Raw genomic sequence first — 19,553 nt, forward strand, 5'->3', positions numbered from 1 at the left:
GCCTTTATCTGAAGCACTAACATGACTGTAGATCACATTCCTTCACATGTACTCACTCTGTTCTGGTATCAGAGGAAACATTTCACAGAGATTGTTTTTGTTTTTTTGTATTATTATCTCTCTCTCTTGTGTAGCCTTCCCTAGCACATCTCAGGGGCATATCTGAAAATGTGATATTACACCAGAGGTTACATAAGAAAGAAAAACAAAAAAACAAGTATGTTCTTTGACACAGTTAAACATATAGTAAGTGATTTGCTTTTGTTAAATAGCTCTATATTCTGATAGCAAGCATTGCGACAGAGTGTTTGTTGAGTCTCCCTTTCTTTCCAGCTCATTCGTTTTATCCGATCAGGAGATAGAACTCATACAGGGTACAGGCTAAACAATTGAAATGGAAGTGATGATACAAAGATGAGAGCAGACAAAATTGAAACTGGAAGCTGATAAATTGATACTCTCTCCTGATTGGTTGAATTTGGCAACCCACCTGAAATTTTATTTTCTGTTTATTAAAGAGATGGAGTGATGGGGAGACCCCTGTTATTGAACAAACACTCTATAGCAATGATTACTATCTGAATATAGAGCTTTAACCTTTTTGTTTAATACAAATATTGAAACAGAGCTTTAACCTTTTCACAAAAAAACCAAAAGATATCACTTACACTGCCTTCATGTTATGCATTATTTATGTCATGTTCTGAATCTGTAAGACCTTTCTGATTTTAACAGATAAGCTGAAACAAGACCATGGATGTCAAGCCGCACCTTTTTAATTCCAATTGGAGAGATACTGTAATAACGAAGTCACTGCCATGCCACCTCAATCCAATTAAGAGTATAAGAGATTTATGTCTTTAAAAAATATTTTTTTGTCAGAGAAACTTTTCACTTACATTTCTTAACAATAAAAAAGTTACTTTTCAGATGAGTTTTGGCATATTTTTCTTTATGTTGCTTTTGCACTATGCACTTGTATTTGCCACCACAGTCACTAGAGGGCGTGCAAACCAAATGTGCAAATCATAGATCTAATGGTCGAGGGCGGTCGAGGGTTAGGTGTATTTTGTTCTGCGCAGTGGTGGAAAAAGTAGTCACATAAAGTAAAAGTATCAATACTGCAATGTAGAAATACTCTGTTAAAACAAGTAAAAGTCCGGAATTCAAAATTTACTTCGTAAAAGTACAAAAGTATTGGTATCAAAATGTACTTTAACCAAAAGTAGAAAGTACTCATTATGCAGAATATCCCATTTCACAAGTTTTAAAATGTATTGAAAAATCTTTTGAAAATAGCAGATCTACAAGCTCACAATGCGTTGCATCCATAGTGCATCGCTACTCATTGTGAGCTTATAGATTGGCTATTTTCAAATTGAGATGTAGTGGAGTAGAAGTAAAAGTACTGACATTGGAAATACTCGAGTAATGTAAAAGAAATACCTCAAAATTGTACTCAAGTACAGTACTTGAGTAAATGTACTTAGTTACTTTCCACCACTGGTTGTCAAATAATTTCTTTGCTGGTGGCTTCTCTTGAAAGTTCCGTATTCGTAACCCAACCCTACTCCAATATCTTACTTTGGAAAATGTAGTTCGGACACCGGTCTGCCAAAGGCAGACTAACCGGGGGCGACCGACTCTAAAACTACAATTCCCACACGCCACCTCGATGTGCATGAAAGCGGAAGTGTTTAAAAAAATGTGGAAAAAAACTTTTCGTGTTGTTTTCATGCCAGCAGCAGCAGGATTCTGTCGGACTTGTGTGCATTCCTGTTTTAATTATCTGTTTTAGGATACACCACAGGTAATACTGCCAATACGCGTTTAAAATAGATACATAATAACAATAGTTTTTTTTTAAAACCACAATGACCTGCCAGATGAAGATTGTAAATCCTGTTTGATTGTTACACTGTTTTTGGCTAACGTGTTAGCTTTTGGTCAGGGTTGCCATGTCCGCTTATTATAACCAACGTTGGGCTTGTTTTTCTGTGTAGTTGCTTATTTAGGCTTGCTTCTTATTAATGTTGTTTTAAACCAGTGTTTCTCAGACATGTTCAAGTCAAGAACCACCCAAATTTATATTTATTTGTCTGTGCGGACGCCCCCCCATCTGAAATAGTTTTATGCCAGGGAGTGGGATAGATTTGTTACACAATTTTAAATTTTTCTTTTTGAAAATGGCAGATCTACAAGCTCACTACGCGTCGCGATGCGACGTGTTGTGAGATTTGTAGCTCGGGCTTGATTTTGGTTAAATGCACGTGAAGTAACCATGAATGTAGAAAAGAACACGATTTGTAACTTTAATCGTAATAAATTAAAGTGAACAATCGCATCATTGTCACTTATTCTCTTGGTTTTACATAACGCTAATAGTGAAGCAACTAAATAGCCGTTTTATTGATTAAATTCCTCCAAAAAGGAAGAAAAATAAGTGTACTTATGTTGCTTGCGTCCCATCATGACCCAACCATGGGTAACATTAGTTATAGTTAGGTATTTATTATTGACCTGTTGATTTTGAAAGATACACTTCATAGCAAGCATGGATTGATTGATTGAATACTTTATTAACAGTTTGCAAAAACAAGGCGGTGGCACATATTTATACAAAAGGATGCTAAAAGGATGACCCAGATAAGCCCTCAGGGCTTGTTTCCATTAAGGTCCTGTGTATTGAATTCATCAAGACATTTAAAGACAAACAACAATATACAATACTATGCAAAAAAAACATATGAAAGAAAGTTATGTACAGTATCAGCAGGCGTGTGTATCTTAAAAGTTGTTCTGGCTTGCTCATAAGCAAAGTGGCCAGCAAATGTACACGAGTCTGCTGCTGTTTCATACAATGAGAATTTCTACTCTGTCTGACTGACTTAAGTACAGGGTGTCATAAATGGCATGCACGGCATGTCACGTATGACCTGGTGTTCTGACACACCTTATACTGCAGGAGACCAACTGATGACGTCATTGCTTTTGTTGTGGTTTTTAGGAGGGTAATGCTTTGGGTGTAACCCCCCCCAAAAAAAAGTTTAGGCCTATTATGGACCTTTCCTGTCACACACATGCACACCCCTTCTTTCCTGACACACACACACACACACACCACTCCCTATCTAACTCACCCTGGGCAGGGTTAGCTTCCCAGACAGCAACAATGATGTCCTTTCAAAAAGCTAAAAGGAATCTGTGTGGTTGAGAGCATGCTGTACCCAGAGGCTGAGGGCCCATCGGACCAGCAACCTAAAGACAGCCTCGCACAGAGCTAAACATTGTCTCTGATTTCTGTTCATGAGCACTCGTAGTCAAATGTCTACTAATAGCAGTCATCTTCATGTGTGTTGAGGTGGTATTCATAGTGAAAGGTCTACCAGTTTAGCTATCAGCCTCATCCGTGCCAAGCATAATTAACATTTGAATGTGAGTTGCGGTGGTCTAGCCTTTTACGTTAACCTTTCACATGCTTAATTCATCATCTCTGCAGGGAACAGTCATTTTAGTCATGGAGGGTGACCCAGGTCCAATCCAAATTGTTGCGGTGAGCAAGGAGGATCATTCCTTCACTCTGGATACAGAGGCTTTGGGTCGGGTTCTTTTGAACCCTGAGGTGCGAGACAAGCCTGTGGTGGTCCTGTCAGTAGCTGGAGCCTTCCGCAAGGGAAAGAGCTTCTTGCTTGATTTCATGCTACGCTACATGTACAGGAAGGTGAGTTGTAATGTGATGATCGTCCACACCCCCCTCTCCCTCTCTCACTAACACTTTTTCACACCATATCTTGGCCTCCATTTCCCTCCCCAAACTTTGATGTTATGACATTTAACTGCAAATTAAACTCTCTGCATTCTACATTCAGATTACATTTGGGAGTTGCTCTAAAGCTAAAACCATAGTACCATGTTGGTAGGCATGATACAGTGTGCAGACTCTATTTTTGTTAGATTTTGACTTCTGCCCTGCACCTGGCACTTAATGGAGTGGTTAGGTTATGAGTGCTTGTCCACTTGTTTACATAACCACTTAAGCCCCATATACCTTGTAGTCGTAAACTTTTAGATAGGCTATTTTGAAATTGTGAATTTTTAAGGCAATGTTACAAATTAAATGTTCACATATTAAACATACATTTTCTGGAATGACCTTGAATCTCGAAAATAGCCGATCTACGAAGCTCACAACGTGCTGCATGTCATTATAGCCACAATTTGTGGCTATAATGACATGCAAATAGGGAGTCTAGGTGACAACAAACAGGTTTGGATTAATACTGATTTCACATTGGGCTGTAACAGTCTTCTAACTGTAGTTTGTGTTTGGTCAGGATGATGACAACTGGGTGGGTGAAGATGATGAGATCCTGACAGGATTTAAGTGGAGAGGGGGTTCAGAACCTTGCTCCACAGGCATCCAACTGTGGAGCAAGGTTTTCCTTGTCGCAAAGGGTGACGGAACAGAGGTACACACACACACACACACACACACACACACACACACACACACACACACACACACACACACACACACACACACACACACACACACACACTGTGCTGCATTGAAATGTGGATACATTATTACAATAAGCACCATAGCAAACAGGCTTATGATATGATATTTTTCAACAAGAGGGAATTTTCAACAACATTGCATAACCACTTAAGCCCTATTTTATACTTTTTCTTACGACGATGTCACGTGGCGCAGATACCTGTTTAGTTTTTGGTATTTAAAAAACATTTGGAAAGTTTTTTGAAATATATTACCATAATGACATGCTCAAAATTGTGATGCCAAGTGGTTAAAATTCACGGTAACACTTTGCTTAATGGTCAGGTCTATAATGGATTATAATTGCATTTATAATGCACTTATAGGGCTTTATAACACTAATTTTAGTCATTGTTAGTTGTTATGCATAATTATAACGAGTGTTATGAAGCCTTATAAGTGCATTATAAATGTGATTATAATGCATTATAAACACCTTTTAACAGTGTAATTATTTTCCAAAGGAAAACAAAAAAGTGAAACCCCCAAGCCAAATTTCCACAGCCTGTAAAAGGTGGCATTGTTGTGCCATTATTCCCCCTCGCTGTTCTCTGTATGAGGTACGGACGTGGTTAGGGTTGTCATTTTTGAGCCGTCAACGGAAGTAGCCAAAGATCTGAAATGATGTCTGTAAAAGGCACAGCTGGCAGGGTGTGCAGTGTAAGGTCTGCTCACCTTAATGTCTGCTTCTCTTCAGTTTCTCCTCCAAGGTAGTGATGATCGCACATTGCTCGCAAAAATCTGCCGTAATATTATGCATCATCAACATGTCCCTCTTTTCCATTTAGTGTTGGTATTTCTTTTTGATAAATGCAGAAGTTATAGTTAATGTATAGAATGTACCGACAACAGCTGCTGTCATGAACGCCATAGTTGCACTCTGGACGCTGATGCTGTTGTTTTACATGTAGCGCCTTTGATTGTGGAATGCTGGCATCATGGCATGCCATGTAAAAGCACGCATGGAGGTGGTTTTATTTGGGTCTATGTGTAAAAAAACTTGAGCTGGCATTAATGATGGATCCTCATGCCATTATTGTGGGATCTCTGAATAAAATGCCTTGAGGCTTATGTTAACCACAGTGAGGAAACCTTTTGCCTACTCACTTCCTACCAACTGTCTGTCTGTCTCACTGTAGCAAAAGTCACACCAAACTCAACAGAATAACATTGTTAGATAAGTTACTAATGAGCAATACTACAGGCAGCCTAGAAGCATGTTGCAGTATTCATGTTCCCTTTGGTTTTCACATGCCATAGTCTGAGTAAATAGAAGAACGTACCATTTTTATTATATCGTATTGTTATATTTTTTAACTTATGTTCTTTCAAAATTGGAATAGAATTGTGTAAAAATGGTTAACCACTGAAACCCTATATACTTCATTATAAGTCAATCCTGAAAATACGCTTGTAGCTATTTTCAGCTATGTTTGCCTATTATGACGAGAATAGGGGCAATAGGGTTCATGTGGTTAAATGGTCAAATGTAAACTGAAACCGTAAGTAAAGCATTGTGAAAGTTGATGACAGCCTCATGATGTCTTCTAACGTGTTCCTTCCAGGTGGCAGTCGTGCTGATGGACACTCAGGGAGCGTTCGACAACCAGTCCACTGTGAAGGACTGTGCCACCATCTTCGCCCTCAGCACCATGACCAGCTCCATGCTGGTGGGTGCTCTTCCTCTGCTGCAATTAAGGGCTTGATACACTTGGTTCTGCGTCGGTGTCGCGCACCGAAAATAGCAGATCTACAAGCGGTGTGAGCTTTTTCATTGGCTGTTTTTGGTGAGCGATACTGGCGCGCAACTAAGTATAAATCCGGCTTTAGTGGTTCTTAACACTGCTTTGAAGGCTGCAGCTAAGGGTTATTTTAATGATTGACCAATCTCTTTGATAATTATTTTTGATTAACCGATTAATCAGTGTGATTAATTTAGACCATACCTGTGAAATGACATCGTAATAAGGTAATGAAGTGCAAAATGATGACAAATGCGTATTTTGACACGGCTTAGTAGTTTCCCCGGTAGTCAAAAACATTCATTTTCGAGACACAGGGAAGGGGCCAGCTGTCTCGAACATGTTTTTTCTGCATCTCTGCATCTCACTGTATGCTATTTACAACTTCAACAAAATGTGAATGCTTTTTTTCTCCATATAATATAATATATATATAATTTAAAAAAAATCTTTTTGGGTTGGTGGGTTCAGATAAATTGTGACGAGCATATGTAATGTTATATTGTATTATCTTATTTTACCATAATTGTATGGTCTAAATTATTTGCATAGATTAATACAATATTAAAAAAAGTTATTAACAGATGAATGAGTGTTGAATGAATGAATGAATGAATGAATTCCCTGTCTGAGTAATCAGTGCCACGTAGGAATTTACACACGTCTCCTTATTGCACAATGAAACGTAACCCTTTTGGGTGATTGTATTTAATTCATGCATAACATATTCCTTTGTATTTCTTGTAGATCTATAATCTCTCACAGAACATTCAGGAGGACGATCTGCAGCAGCTACAGGTTTGTCCAGGTTCAGTATGACTCTAGAAAAGAGCCTTGGAGCAAGGAATATTTATATTGGAGAGCATTTTCAGATTTAGGCAAATAAAAAGCTTTTGAAATGTATGAAGCTGGAAATCCACACACTTTCTCACACAAGCATTGTTTATTTGAAGCAATATATGACAATGTTTCATGCCACTGAGTTCTTCATCAGGTTGTTGCCATTATTGTCTCAAATAAACAGTACCATTTGAGAGTGTGACTTCTAGTAATATTTTCTACTACATTTTCCGTTTAATATAGCAGCTGCTGTTTAGTTTTACTATTGTTTTATTAGCTGCTTAATGACTGGAATCATTTGTGTATATTCTTACAGCTGTTTACAGAGTATGGGCGTCTTGCCATGGATGAAATCTTCCTGAAACCATTTCAGGTAGGAATGCACCCTTATGGCGGTTCTGGGCAAATATGATTTCAAACACCACAATTGACCGATACAAGGTTCTACTGCCATTTTGATATTTATTAACCTGTTTGTGCCCTGGTAAAAAAAAGAAACCATGCCTACCTTTTCTATGAACAACAATGATCAGATTGATGTGGATATTTTTTACTTTCATATAATTATTGGCCACTGCCATCTGTGAAATTAATATCATCGGCTGATGTGACAATTGCAGTCAACAATGAATGAAATAATCCAATTCCAATATTCAGCTGATGTGTCCACTTTCAGGTAAGATGTAATGTGACTGTGACAGGAAATGGGGGTTGTAGCAGCAGCCAGCATCAGGGTTCTGATGTAGGCGTAGAGATGGACCACAGACAGAGAAATAACATCACAATACAGAACACATCTCAGCAAAAGCTCAAAGAACAATATATTAATGCATAATTCGGATTTAAATGACAGAACAAGTCAGTAGGTGTCAAAGTTTGCAGTGGTTTGCATTGCAGTGCCTATGCCTTGACTATGTCCTGCCCAGCATATAAACCTTGTAACCATGAATATGTGTGTAGAATATACATGGAACAAGTAGAGCAATAATCATCAGTGGAAAAACATGTCCGTATTCAACACATGTACAGGATATGTGCAATATACTGTATGCAAACAATAATTAAATACTACTGTATGTGTGTAGCGTACAGCATTGCATCATACAGATTGGGGCTGGGTGACATTACACAATGTGTTTGACCAAATTCGTATCGATATTGTGATGACATTGTGGGGATGACTATTGGTGCTGTGTAATTCCTGTGTAATTACTAAGTGGATAAAGGTAAATAATAGAACTGCTTGAACAGTCACAAAACCAGGAGAAGAACACTTCTGCCATATTACTATATTCAAAATCCTAGACGATATACAATATAGCGTATCTCATATATCACCATCAATACGAATGAATAATTATTATTTTTTGGTACCGAGACCTATTCCCGAGATTATAAGACACCAAAAACATAATTATACAAAGTTACATTTACTCAATAATTTCTCAATATATATATGTATGTATGTATGTATGTATGTATGTATGTTTGTGTATATATATACAGTATAGCACTAATACAGTACATACCAATAAAGATTAATGTTTCTTTATAGTGTTCAAATGTATCATGCCTCTGTCTTGTTGTGCAGGAAACATTTTCTGTGACACTTAATGTCCTGCCTCTCCTGTTATCCTACACAGTCTCTGATGTTCCTAATCCGAGACTGGAGCTTTCCATATGAATACACCTACGGATTTAAAGGAGGCAATGACTTCTTGGATAAGCGGTTACAGGTAATCATTCAAGTTAGAACTGTGGTGTATTGGTCATGTCTTAATGCTTCAATCCGTACGTTTTATGTCCATTATCTCCTGCTGACGGAGAGAGTTAATTAAAACAATTTCCAAACTAGAGTAAAGATGGCAGCACATCTAACGTCAAAACGCTTGTCTGCTTCAAATAACTTGATGGATATTGTCAACCATTAAGTGTCCAATCCAACACCAGGGTCTAAATTTGTCAAGAAGAGTAGGGAGATCACATCAAACTACTGTAGATGTGGGAGTTATATACTCTACCATATACAGTCTTGGTTAAAATAACATTTAAAATAATAGATCAACTTTTTGCTACCATCACACTCTGACTCCTCTGGTGCGATATCCTCTTGGACCAATAACTTTTAAATAAGTGATGGGTCGCACTCACAGGGACAAGTGTGAGTTCACTTCTTCTATTTGTTCTCTGTGTCTTCTACAATAAAGGACAAACGTTTCCGCAATCCAGCCTTTGTCAGGCACTCATGTCACTCTTGAGTGCGACCCATCACTTATTTATTAAAATAAGTCACAGATCGTAACTTTAAGGACAGAATGTGTCAAATACATTTGGTGTCTAAATGGAGTGTGGGCGTTCTGATGGAGATTGTACGTTGTTGTTTTTAAAGGTTAAGGAGAGTCAACATGAGGAGCTGCAGACTGTCAGGGAGCACATTCACTCCTGTTTCACTTCCATCTCCTGCTTTTTATTGCCCCATCCTGGACTGAAGGTTGCCACCAGCCCTGGCTTCGAGGGTCAGCTTAGAGGTGAGGTTTCCAGTTTGATCGTGCTATATTACCATCATGGACTGTCTCATTTGCAAGGAAGCATCCCATTACCTGGTTACCTAGTCATCTAGTCAGGAATGTTCCTATTAGGTGTTTTCGCACGTAAAGACAACTTGTAAAGTTAGTCAGATGACTTAACTTAAAATGTGACTCACATGGTAATCTAATCATGCACTCACCTGGCTATGATGAATCCTGTTCCACGACGGATGAACTGAACTTTTATGGATGACATTTTGGAGCTGTTGCATTCCTAAGCCAATATTTTGATGACCGACTCAAATGCAGGTCAATTGAGTCTCCACCTCATAAAAATGCTACCTACTTAGAAGGCTACTTAACTAGATGTACATCTAAAATGGACACATAGTTCAAGATGGCATTATCGTCATCTGCCTCTGTGTATTGCTTTTGCTTAGAGCAATGCACCAAGTCACATTCCTCTTACATGAACATACAATACCGGACAACAGTTTTTAATTAGAATGTTGTAAACTCTGTGTGTGTGTTTTTCAGAGGTGGCCCCAGAGTTTAAAGAGGAGCTCCAAAACCTAATCCCCATCCTGCTGCACCCAGACAGACTGGCATCGAAAGAAATTAACGGGAACACGGTGACCTGCGGAGGCCTGTTGGAGTACTTTAAGGTAATGTCCTCTTCATACAAGACTGCTACTGAAATCAACCACTTTAAACCAGTCACTGTTTAGGGCATTTCATTATAGACAAATATTTTCAAAAGTAGCACAAATAGTAGATCTACAAGCTACAAGTATATAATGGGGCTTCCTGTAAGTGGTTAATTTATAGTCCATCGCATGACAGCGTTGTTAGCTTGCGGATCGGTTCTTGTCCGCAAGCACCACTGTCATACTACAGAGTATAAATTAAGCTTGAGTCGTCTCTGACTACTGCTGTTCTTGTGGAAACAGGCCTACATCAAGATTTACCAAGGAGAAGATTTGCCACACCCAAAATCCATGCTGCTGGTGAGTTTGAACAAGCCACAACCATTCATCAAGTCTGATGATATGTTTTGACATATTATTTATTTACCCATTTGAACACGATCTCTCTCACACAAGGCAACAGCAGAAGCCAATAACCTAGCAGCAGTGGCAGCAGCCAAAGACAAGTATTACAAGAACATGGAAAAGGTGGGTGCATGAGTGCATTTGAGGTATGTGTTTATTTAAATGTCGAAGTCAGTGGATTAATGGTATCGCCCATAAGCCCAACAGCTAGATTTACCTTTCATTGCTGTCTGGCAGAAACCTTGCATCCATATTCATTAATACATTTTTGCATAAATGAATGCCCTATTTTATACTTTTGTAATGAAAAGTAGTGAAAATAGCCCACCTACAAGCTTATTTACACATTGCGATGCGAGTGTTGTGAGCTTATAGAGCAGCTTTTCCTCCTTTTTGCCTATAATCTATCAAAATTAGAACACCTTGTTGTTGGAAGATGTAATTAATAACTATATGGTGCAATTTACTTGCTTTTAATGTAAAAAAATGCCAGTGTAAAAAGGCTATTTAAACAAATTTGTAGTACCTATATTGGATCATATTATACAGCATGTGCATGTTCCCAGTCCATAATGGTAGATCGTGTTCTGTGAAATACAATACACAAAACCAAACAAACAACTAGACGCGTCGCAATTCAGGGCAATTGCAAAGTGTGGTTGCGCCGACGCGAGTCGCAGGTCGCTGCCGCCAGGACTCAAGGAATACGCCGGGAGGAATACCGGTGGAGGCCGCGCGACGTGCGATTTGAATTCGGTGCCGATCGGATCCCGCGTTCGTGACACGTGCCATTTTGATTTGAGGAAATAGGCCCCTCCCACTAAAGAAACAGGCCCCTCCCAAAAATGTAGCGGGCCAATGACATCGTCATGTCACTCCTGAGATCACTTGCTTTTCTTTTTGAGAGAACAGATCCCCCCAAAAATCATGTTTTTGCATCAAACGGTTACATTTTGCGCATTTGTGGCCCCTCCTATGGATCAAAGTGGAAATACTTTTGGGGATTCGTTGAGTAAAGCACCCTCGACATTTGATTCAAATTTGGGATTGATTGGACGTTTTGTTCGTGATTTGTGGCCTCTTTTGTAAAACGTCCGCTAACTTTGGAAGCCATTTACGGACGGTAATGACTATCAAAATTTCACTTGGATATGTTTATCGCATGGGTCCATAGATCATGTGTACCGATTTTCGTGAGATTTGGACAAAATCTGTAGGAGGAGGAGCTAAAAGTGTGTTTTGAAGAAATTTCAAAATGGCGGAAAATCTATCCAGACGGAAATGGGTGTGGCCTATATTGGGAGTTGCGTCATGACCCAAGGAATCCAGGGGAAAAGATTTTTTATTCTACGACCTACGGTTCAAGAGTTATAGGCCAGAATGTAAAGTGGGCTGTTATAGCGCCACCATGTGGCCTACTGGTGTGATTCTTTTTTAAATAATTTTGCAATAAACTATTAACCTCCCCTCCAAGTCTTGTAACTGTAGCCCTTACGGTTTCCGAGAAAGAAATACTTGAATGGGAGTTTTTGCAATTCCCATTAAAGTGGATGGGGAAATTTAATGCACTAATAAATCAATATCAAAAAATCTATCCAGACGCAAATGGGCGTGGCGTATATGGGGAGTTGCGTAATGACCCAAGGAATCTAGGGAAAAAAGATTTATATTTTACGACCTACGGTTCAAGAGGTATAGGCCAAAAGGTAAAGTGGGCTGTTATAGCGCCACCATGAGGCCGAATGGTGTAATATTTCTTTCAATAATTTGGCAATAAACTATGAACCTCCCCTCCAAATCTGGTAACTCTAGCTCTTACGGTTCTGAGAAAAAAATACTTGAATTTGAGTTTTTTCCCTTTTCCATTAAAGTGGATGGGGAAATTTAATGCACTAATAAATCAATATCAATAAAACTATGCAACCAATCTCTTAGCAAGGTACAAGCAGTCGATTCCCGGTGAAGCCGGTCATTATGACATATGGCACGAAATTGGGAAAAATAAACTGTGGGAGGAGTAGCGAATAAGAAAAAAGTTTATCTAGAAAGAAAATGAAATAAAGTCGGTAGAGTACTATAGTCTGGTTGCCCATTCGGGCAACCACACTAATAAAAACACAGCACTTCCTCAGGTCCTCAGCAGTACACCTACAAAGTGTGAAGTCGATCAGATGAGCGGTTTGTGGGATATGCGTGTTCGTTCGGAGCAGGACGGTTCTGGAGAACTGCTCATCCGATGGACTTCAAACTCAAGCACTTCCTTGGCTCCCCGGCAGTACAAACTATGTACAGTTGATGTACATACTGTACATGCATACAGAGATTCCCTGCATATATAGATACTAGAGATGCGCGGATGGGTTTTTTTGTCACCCAAATCCGCGTTAACAAGTTCATTATCCATCCGCTATCCACCCGCGGTAATTATATCATCCTATTTATAGATCCGCACCAACCGCACCAAATAATTGTTATTTTCCTGACGTTAGTTTTCTTATAAACAATGTCACTCACCACTGTCGCGATGCAGTGACTGTATACAATCCACAACCATGGTAACTACAAGCGCACGTCTTCATTCAGTTCATTGAGTTACTTTCGCTTTCAACCACTTTGTTGCCATGTCGGCTTTTTATAAGCTTTTTATAAGCGACTTTTGTTTGGCACTTGTTGTGGGCTTGTTTTCATAGACCTGGCTGCTTATTTCTCTCGCAAGTTGTCGCAACCTGGCAACACTGGCCGGCTGCAAAGCAACATGTAGTGAGCGGCTATTTTGTGCCTGGTGTAAAATTACGTAATATTAAAATACTACAAACGCACACAGTGAAATTTAGTGCTTTTTAAAAGCTATTGTAGGTCTATAGATTGATATCATTAATTTAATTCCCGCATTATTTCACCCGCGGTTTATCCAATATTAATTAATCATTATATTTGATTGACCCAAATCCACCCAAACTGCGGTTAACTGCGGCAACCGCGGCTAAAACCGCGATCCGCGCATCTCTAATAGATACACTGTAGAAACAAACATCTTTATTTAATGCCTGCAGCTTTGTGCTCGTTTAACAATGTTTTCGTGAATTGAAATGTGCCAACCTGTCTCTTATCTTCTGTCTCTGTTTCAGATTTGTGGAGGAGATCTACCGTATGTGGCCCCCGACTCTCTGGAGGAGAAACACAACTTTAATTTCCGGGATGCTGTCCATTTGTTTTCCTCCACTAAGAAGATGGGGGGACAGGAGTTTTGTGATCGTTACCAAACTCAGCTGGAGACGGAGCTGGGAGAGATGAGAGAGTCTTTCATGAAACACAATCGCGTAAGAAATCACAGGTTCATAGTTTTAGGAATTTAACTTGAATTCTTTGTCGAACTACTTACATTTCTGAAAAGATACAGAATCCTATGCACACAATTTGCATTTAATTTAATCAATTTTAATGTGTTTAATTAAAATAACTGTTTCTTGTTTCTCCACTTAAAGTCAAAGAACGTCTTCAGTGCATTCCGGACCCCTGCTGTGCTGTTTGTCCTCGTGTGCTTCCTGTACGTGCTGTCAGTCATCTTGCTCTTCATTGGCCTGACGAGCTTCGCGCTGGCATGTGACTGCGTGATGGGAGTGGCCATGGTGGCAATGCTCGCCTGGGCGTTCATCCGCTACTCCGGTCGCTACCGGGTAGTGGGCGGAGCCATCGACCAGGCGGCGGGTGTCGTCCTAGAGCAGGTGAGAAAGGACAGGGCTGATGGGCCTGGTGGTCAGTTGGCTGAGTAGGTTTGGGTTTTCAGGTGGAATGAAAGAATTCAGAATCTGATCACTTAAGCTGTCTATGAGAAGCAGAGCCTAGAATTGTGTAGCAGTAGGGCAGAACAAGTGTGCAGGCTTGCAGCAGCTTTTTCTTATGTTTACATTTGAGGAATTTGTCTGACAACCACTCTACCTTCTGAGCTACTGCTGCCAATGTTTATGATTAGAAAAAATATATGTTTTTGCATTTTGGAAGATGAGACTCAGGCTAATAGTCAAGTGCCTAGTGGATATAAGGTGAGGGTCACTCTACCAAAGGAGGATCTAGGAGTTATGACTAAGCAGATTGATGGCACCGGCTTCCCAAATTGATGGAAGTGCTACTGTAAATTGGGCAGAATATAGGGTCTCACTCAGTAAAACCATGACTGTAAGTTTAAGACTGTGTTGATGGGGTAGAATAGGCTAAATTACAGCTGGAAAGGAGGATGGTGCAGTTATCTCTGTAATGTTGAAGCCCTGCACCTGCATTTTGTACTGATTACTGCTGCTGCTACAAGGAACCACTAGAGGGTGCAACTGATTTATGTTATGGAAGGAGTTGAATAGGCAGAAGGCAAGAAAAGTCCTTTTGTTGGCCAACCCATAACTCAATGGGCCAACCTGGAAGTTACTTAAGGGCTAGGCCATGGGTTCCTTCCTACCAAATTTTTTGGGGCTAAATTAAGAAAATAAGCTCTGTAGTAAATGAGCCCTTATATTAATACTTTATTTCCCCCCAAGAAAATAATCTATACAAATCAACACAATAAACAAAATAAATAAATAAATCAAAAATCATGCTAAATACCCTTCCTGGTTTTAGGACTAAAAACTGTAATACTCTGTTACTGTAGTCAGGACTGGACCCTATAGGCAAGCAGCAGAATGAAATGTCTTGTTGTTCTGTCGAGGTTCAATTAATGCATTGGAGTGCAGCAAAGCCTAGATTAGATGTACATTCTAGTCAGACTGGGGGTCGGTCAGTATTGTGCCATCAGTGGTGGTGGAGCGATGTTTGAATCAGCAGGATTTTCCAGGAATCTAAAAATGATCAACACTTCAGGCTTTGTAAAGCTGAATTTGTTTGGTCATTCCTATCCAATACAAATGTATAGTGTGTATGCGTGTACTGCATACATTTGCTGCTTCTCTCTGCCTAGAACATTCCTGACCACAATTGTAACAATAGTGAATACTTGATGGAATCAGTAGAGAGAAATGTGTTTGTGGTCCAGGGACTGAGCCCTGGTAGAAAGGGAACCTCTCCATGTAACCACCTCCTCCTGCGAGAATATGAACTACAACTGCAAATACCCAGAGATGGCCATGTCAGGGCATGGAGCATTTCACAATGGAGTGTTTTTTTAGCAGACTGAACATTTTGTTTTCTCCTGCTTTTCAGGCCACCGTGGTGTTGAACAAGTCGAGAGGGCCAGCCGCCGCTGCTGAACAGAAGAAATCCAGTTAGAGGACCTCTGAACCCTCGTAATCTCAATGCAATGCACAACCAGCACACAACACAAGCACACGCACACATTCAGCACTAAAGCCTTATCATTCCACCCTTTGGAACAAACACTACACAGGAACACGGTTAAAAAGAAAATGATGCCAATTCGCCAGCATCCTTTGATATGCAGAAAATCATTTGCCTGTCAGAGCCCAGGCTTATCAGAAGGTAATTGGACCTGGTCCTTCCCAGCACTTATGAACGCTTTCTGTTACTTGACACTGCCATTCTTGTACACATTTCCCTTTTTGTGACAAACCAATGATGTTTACCAGGAAACGTACTGGTGGTTTTTGGAACTTTGTTCTAATGACAAACCATTTGATGTTTACTAAGAAACGTTTTTAGAACTTTGGCCGAAAGCATCTTCCTTGTTAACGACCACTCTTGAGTCATGGGTAGTTGGGGTGTATTCCAGTCGTATGAAGCTTTAGCATTTCTCTAAATGTTTTACTCCTAAAATGATGGCGCTAATGCATATATACATGTATACATCTTTCCATTGTGGATATATCATTACCACTCTGGGGCCTTAAATACATTCCATTGTATTTGTGATGTTTGTTATGAACCAGCATTAACTGTTAACTGAAACGTTAACAGGTAGAACCGTTACCCATCTCTCATTTCTGATTCATGTTGTGTGGCGGGACTGTGTTGTTGTTGTGCATTTCAAATGCTTTGCTGCTTGTTACATATAGATGGACACTCCGTCTAGGATAATTATCATGTTACCTTTAAACTCCAAAGAATTAACTACAATCAGAAGAAAACTGGTGACCAGTCAGCCCAAAGATAGGAAAAACTGTAAGCGCTTGGATTGTGACATGTTTGTAAATTATTTTATTTGATCTTTCAAATTTCGAGTTTATATGAACGAGGCGTTTTCATCCCTGTTCAATGTCATAAATCAGTAGTACTACTTTACTTACCTGGGCAGCAGTAGTACTTAAGCAGTAGTATGTTATTGAACCCACAATGGGGAATAGAGGTCTTAAGTGTACTGTATGTGCGCTCACACATCTGTCATTTAGATTAAAGGGTATCCCAAACCTGAATTCTCTTAAGGGGCCTATTAGCTTGTAGCGACACTGTAGTATAGGGCTGCACGATTCTTGCTCAAATGTGAATCACGATTTGCCTCCATAAGAATTGAGATCACGATTCTCACACGATTCTCACACAATTCTCTTGTAAATATAAAAATATTAAGCAAAAAAAAAAAAAAAAAATGTCATTATTCAAAATCAAGATCGCATAGGTGTCTGAATCGAGATCACGATATTTTTTCGATTAATCGTGCAGCACTACTGTAGTAGTAGTAGTACTACAGTGTCGCTTGCCAATGAGAACTGATGCAACTCGTTAGTTTGAAGATCAGTTCTTGTCGAATGAAAAGCACTATATTTAACTATGACTTGGGCGACAAATCATACGTATATGCACTTGAGGAAATACTAATTGAATCTCAGAAATTATTAACATGAAAATTGAATGATGATTAGTAACATTCACAGATGGCTACACAGTCAAATTCTTTTGTTGTAATGCTCTGGGATTTTACTGTGTGCCATCAGGACTAAAAGACCTGGAATAAAATGTTACTCCAGCCAACTATGTGTGGCCATCTGCAATAAGGGGTGTGATTAATGAAAGCTTTAATATTTACTTGATCATTTTTTATCTTAAGTGTGTGTAAATAGCCTCAGGTCTGCTATTCAAGCCTACAAACATTGTTATCACATATCCAAAAATCATAAGAGCAGAGCGTGAGCAAATTGTCACTGTCCAAAATCCAAAAGCATCTTAGAGAAATTCTACATCCATGGTCTTACTTTTATTTAGCACTTTCCATTTCTGTTCCTTTCCATGGAAGGAAACTTTGACATGATTTTCAAAGCATTTAATATTGCACACTCCCTCCTTTTTGTGCTTTCCACAACTCATTCCAGAAGTCAAATTGATGCATGAAGTAATGTGTTTACTGCCTATTGAATTGTCTTTTGCAGGAGTGTAGCGGACTTGATTTGATAGATCCTGTTTTGTAAAGAATAAACAAAAGCTTGAGAGATTTTTTTATTTATTTTTTGACAGATGCCTTCTCTTCCAATCCCTCACTTTAGTGAGTAAACTGTGATTAATACTGTGGTGATGGTTTCTAGAGTGCACAATTGGGGCATTCAATTTAGTTTGACTCGGTTCCACAGATAATATTGTGAAAATAGCAGATCTACAAGACTACAAGATGTTGAGCGGCTATTTTTCACAAATGTAGCCTCTATATATTATTTGACAATTTGGCCAATGTTTGACCAGTTTGTATAGTATAGTTTGTTTATTACTTTTGATGCAGTAATGGTCTTTTTCTTTTCTTTACTTTTTTTTTAGGTATTAAAAAGGTCTTAGAATTCCTGGGACCCTCTCAAAATCATGTGGGGACCCCCCTCGAGGTCCCAACCCACAGGTTGAGAACCACTGGCCTAATAGACGATGAATAAACAAAAATGAATAACTGCAGCATCCATCCATCCATCCATCTATTCATCCATTCATGTATGGATGAATAGATACCCTGTAGGTGTACTTGTTTGCCGTTTGCCCATCCCTGTTTGATGTGACGCTCTTGACCCTCCCTCCTCCCCCTCTCCCTCCCTCCCTCTGCCTATAGATGCTGGCTCATTCTCTCTGCGTCTCTCGTAGTGAAATCTGCTTTAGAGAGATTCGTGTCCCCTTGTCTCCTTATATGGTGATCGGCGTCGCGTTCCGCCTTTTTGTAAGGCGAGGCGCGTTCACGTCCGCCCGCTACCATTCACTTCCATATTTGGAAGCGAGTTCAACACCAACCCGAGGAAGGGAGGGGAGGGGAGGGGGTTGAGAGAGGTAGTGGTCAGCGTTGCCAGATATTGCGAGAGAAATAAGCAACTATGTGTAGGAAAACAAGCCCAAAAGAAGCGACTAAAATAGGCCACATGAGCACTTTGAACTTGTATGCATTGGCTATTTGAAAATAGCCGCTCTACAAGTTCACAATGCGTCGCAATGCGACGCGCTGTGAGCTTATAGATCTGCTATTTTCAAAAAAAAATCTTGATATAAAAGGGGAATATTTTCGAAACATTCTAACACACATCTGGTATGCGAATGCGGGGCTCCCTGGCACAAAACATTTTAAGATGGGGTTTAGGGACAAAGACATACTAATTTGGGGGTCCATGACATGAAAATGTTTGAGAACCACTGGTTTAAATAATAATAAAAAATAAGCAACTAGGCCTACACTTTAGAAACAAGCAACAACAAAAAAACTAACAATATTTACAAGCAACTTTACAGAAAAACAAGCCCAAAGTCGCTTATAATAAGCGGACATGGCAACACTGATGGTGGGGGGGAGGTAGAGAGAGGAAGAACGACAGAGAGAATTTCAACCCCATCATGAAAACTGCATGGTTTTGCGCTTGTCTGCAGAATGTATGTCAAAAAAGAACTACACAGATAGGTGACGCATAGGTGACAGCACCCACCCCCCCCC

General features: G+C 39.6%; 1 protein-coding gene across 1 annotated transcript; it reads left to right on the top strand.

Moving 5' to 3' along the window:
- Window positions 1-1,711: 1,711 nt before the first annotated feature.
- LOC308075402 (atlastin-3-like) lies at window positions 1,712-18,093 on the top strand. The gene is made up of 14 exons (XM_080415264.1): window positions 1,712-1,810; window positions 3,500-3,721; window positions 4,335-4,469; window positions 6,127-6,231; window positions 7,051-7,101; window positions 7,460-7,516; window positions 8,787-8,879; window positions 9,533-9,671; window positions 10,209-10,336; window positions 10,622-10,678; window positions 10,775-10,846; window positions 13,852-14,043; window positions 14,209-14,448; window positions 15,914-18,093. Exons 2-14 carry the CDS (start codon window positions 3,518-3,520, stop codon window positions 15,977-15,979), a joined length of 1,539 nt encoding a protein of 512 aa, XP_080271390.1. The 5' UTR covers window positions 1,712-1,810; window positions 3,500-3,517; the 3' UTR covers window positions 15,980-18,093.
- Window positions 18,094-19,553: the final 1,460 nt, after the last annotated feature.

Source organism: Gymnoscopelus braueri, assembly GCF_963280865.1.
Source record: "Gymnoscopelus braueri genome assembly, chromosome: 20".
NCBI classification, from domain to species: Eukaryota; Metazoa; Chordata; class Actinopteri; order Myctophiformes; family Myctophidae; genus Gymnoscopelus; species Gymnoscopelus braueri.

What these genes read in the sequence shown, in the direction of transcription:
- LOC308075402 (XM_080415264.1), top strand. Translation starts at nt 3,518, where the DNA reads ATGGAGGGTGACCCAGGTCCAATCCAAATTGTTGCGGTGAGCAAGGAG. An exon ending in CAAAGGGTGACGGAACAGAG is followed by an intron (nt 4,470 to 6,126) that starts GTACACACACAC and finishes TGTTCCTTCCAG; the next exon opens with GTGGCAGTCGTGCTGATGGA. An exon ending in GCCTGTTGGAGTACTTTAAG is followed by an intron (nt 10,337 to 10,621) that starts GTAATGTCCTCT and finishes TTGTGGAAACAG; the next exon opens with GCCTACATCAAGATTTACCA.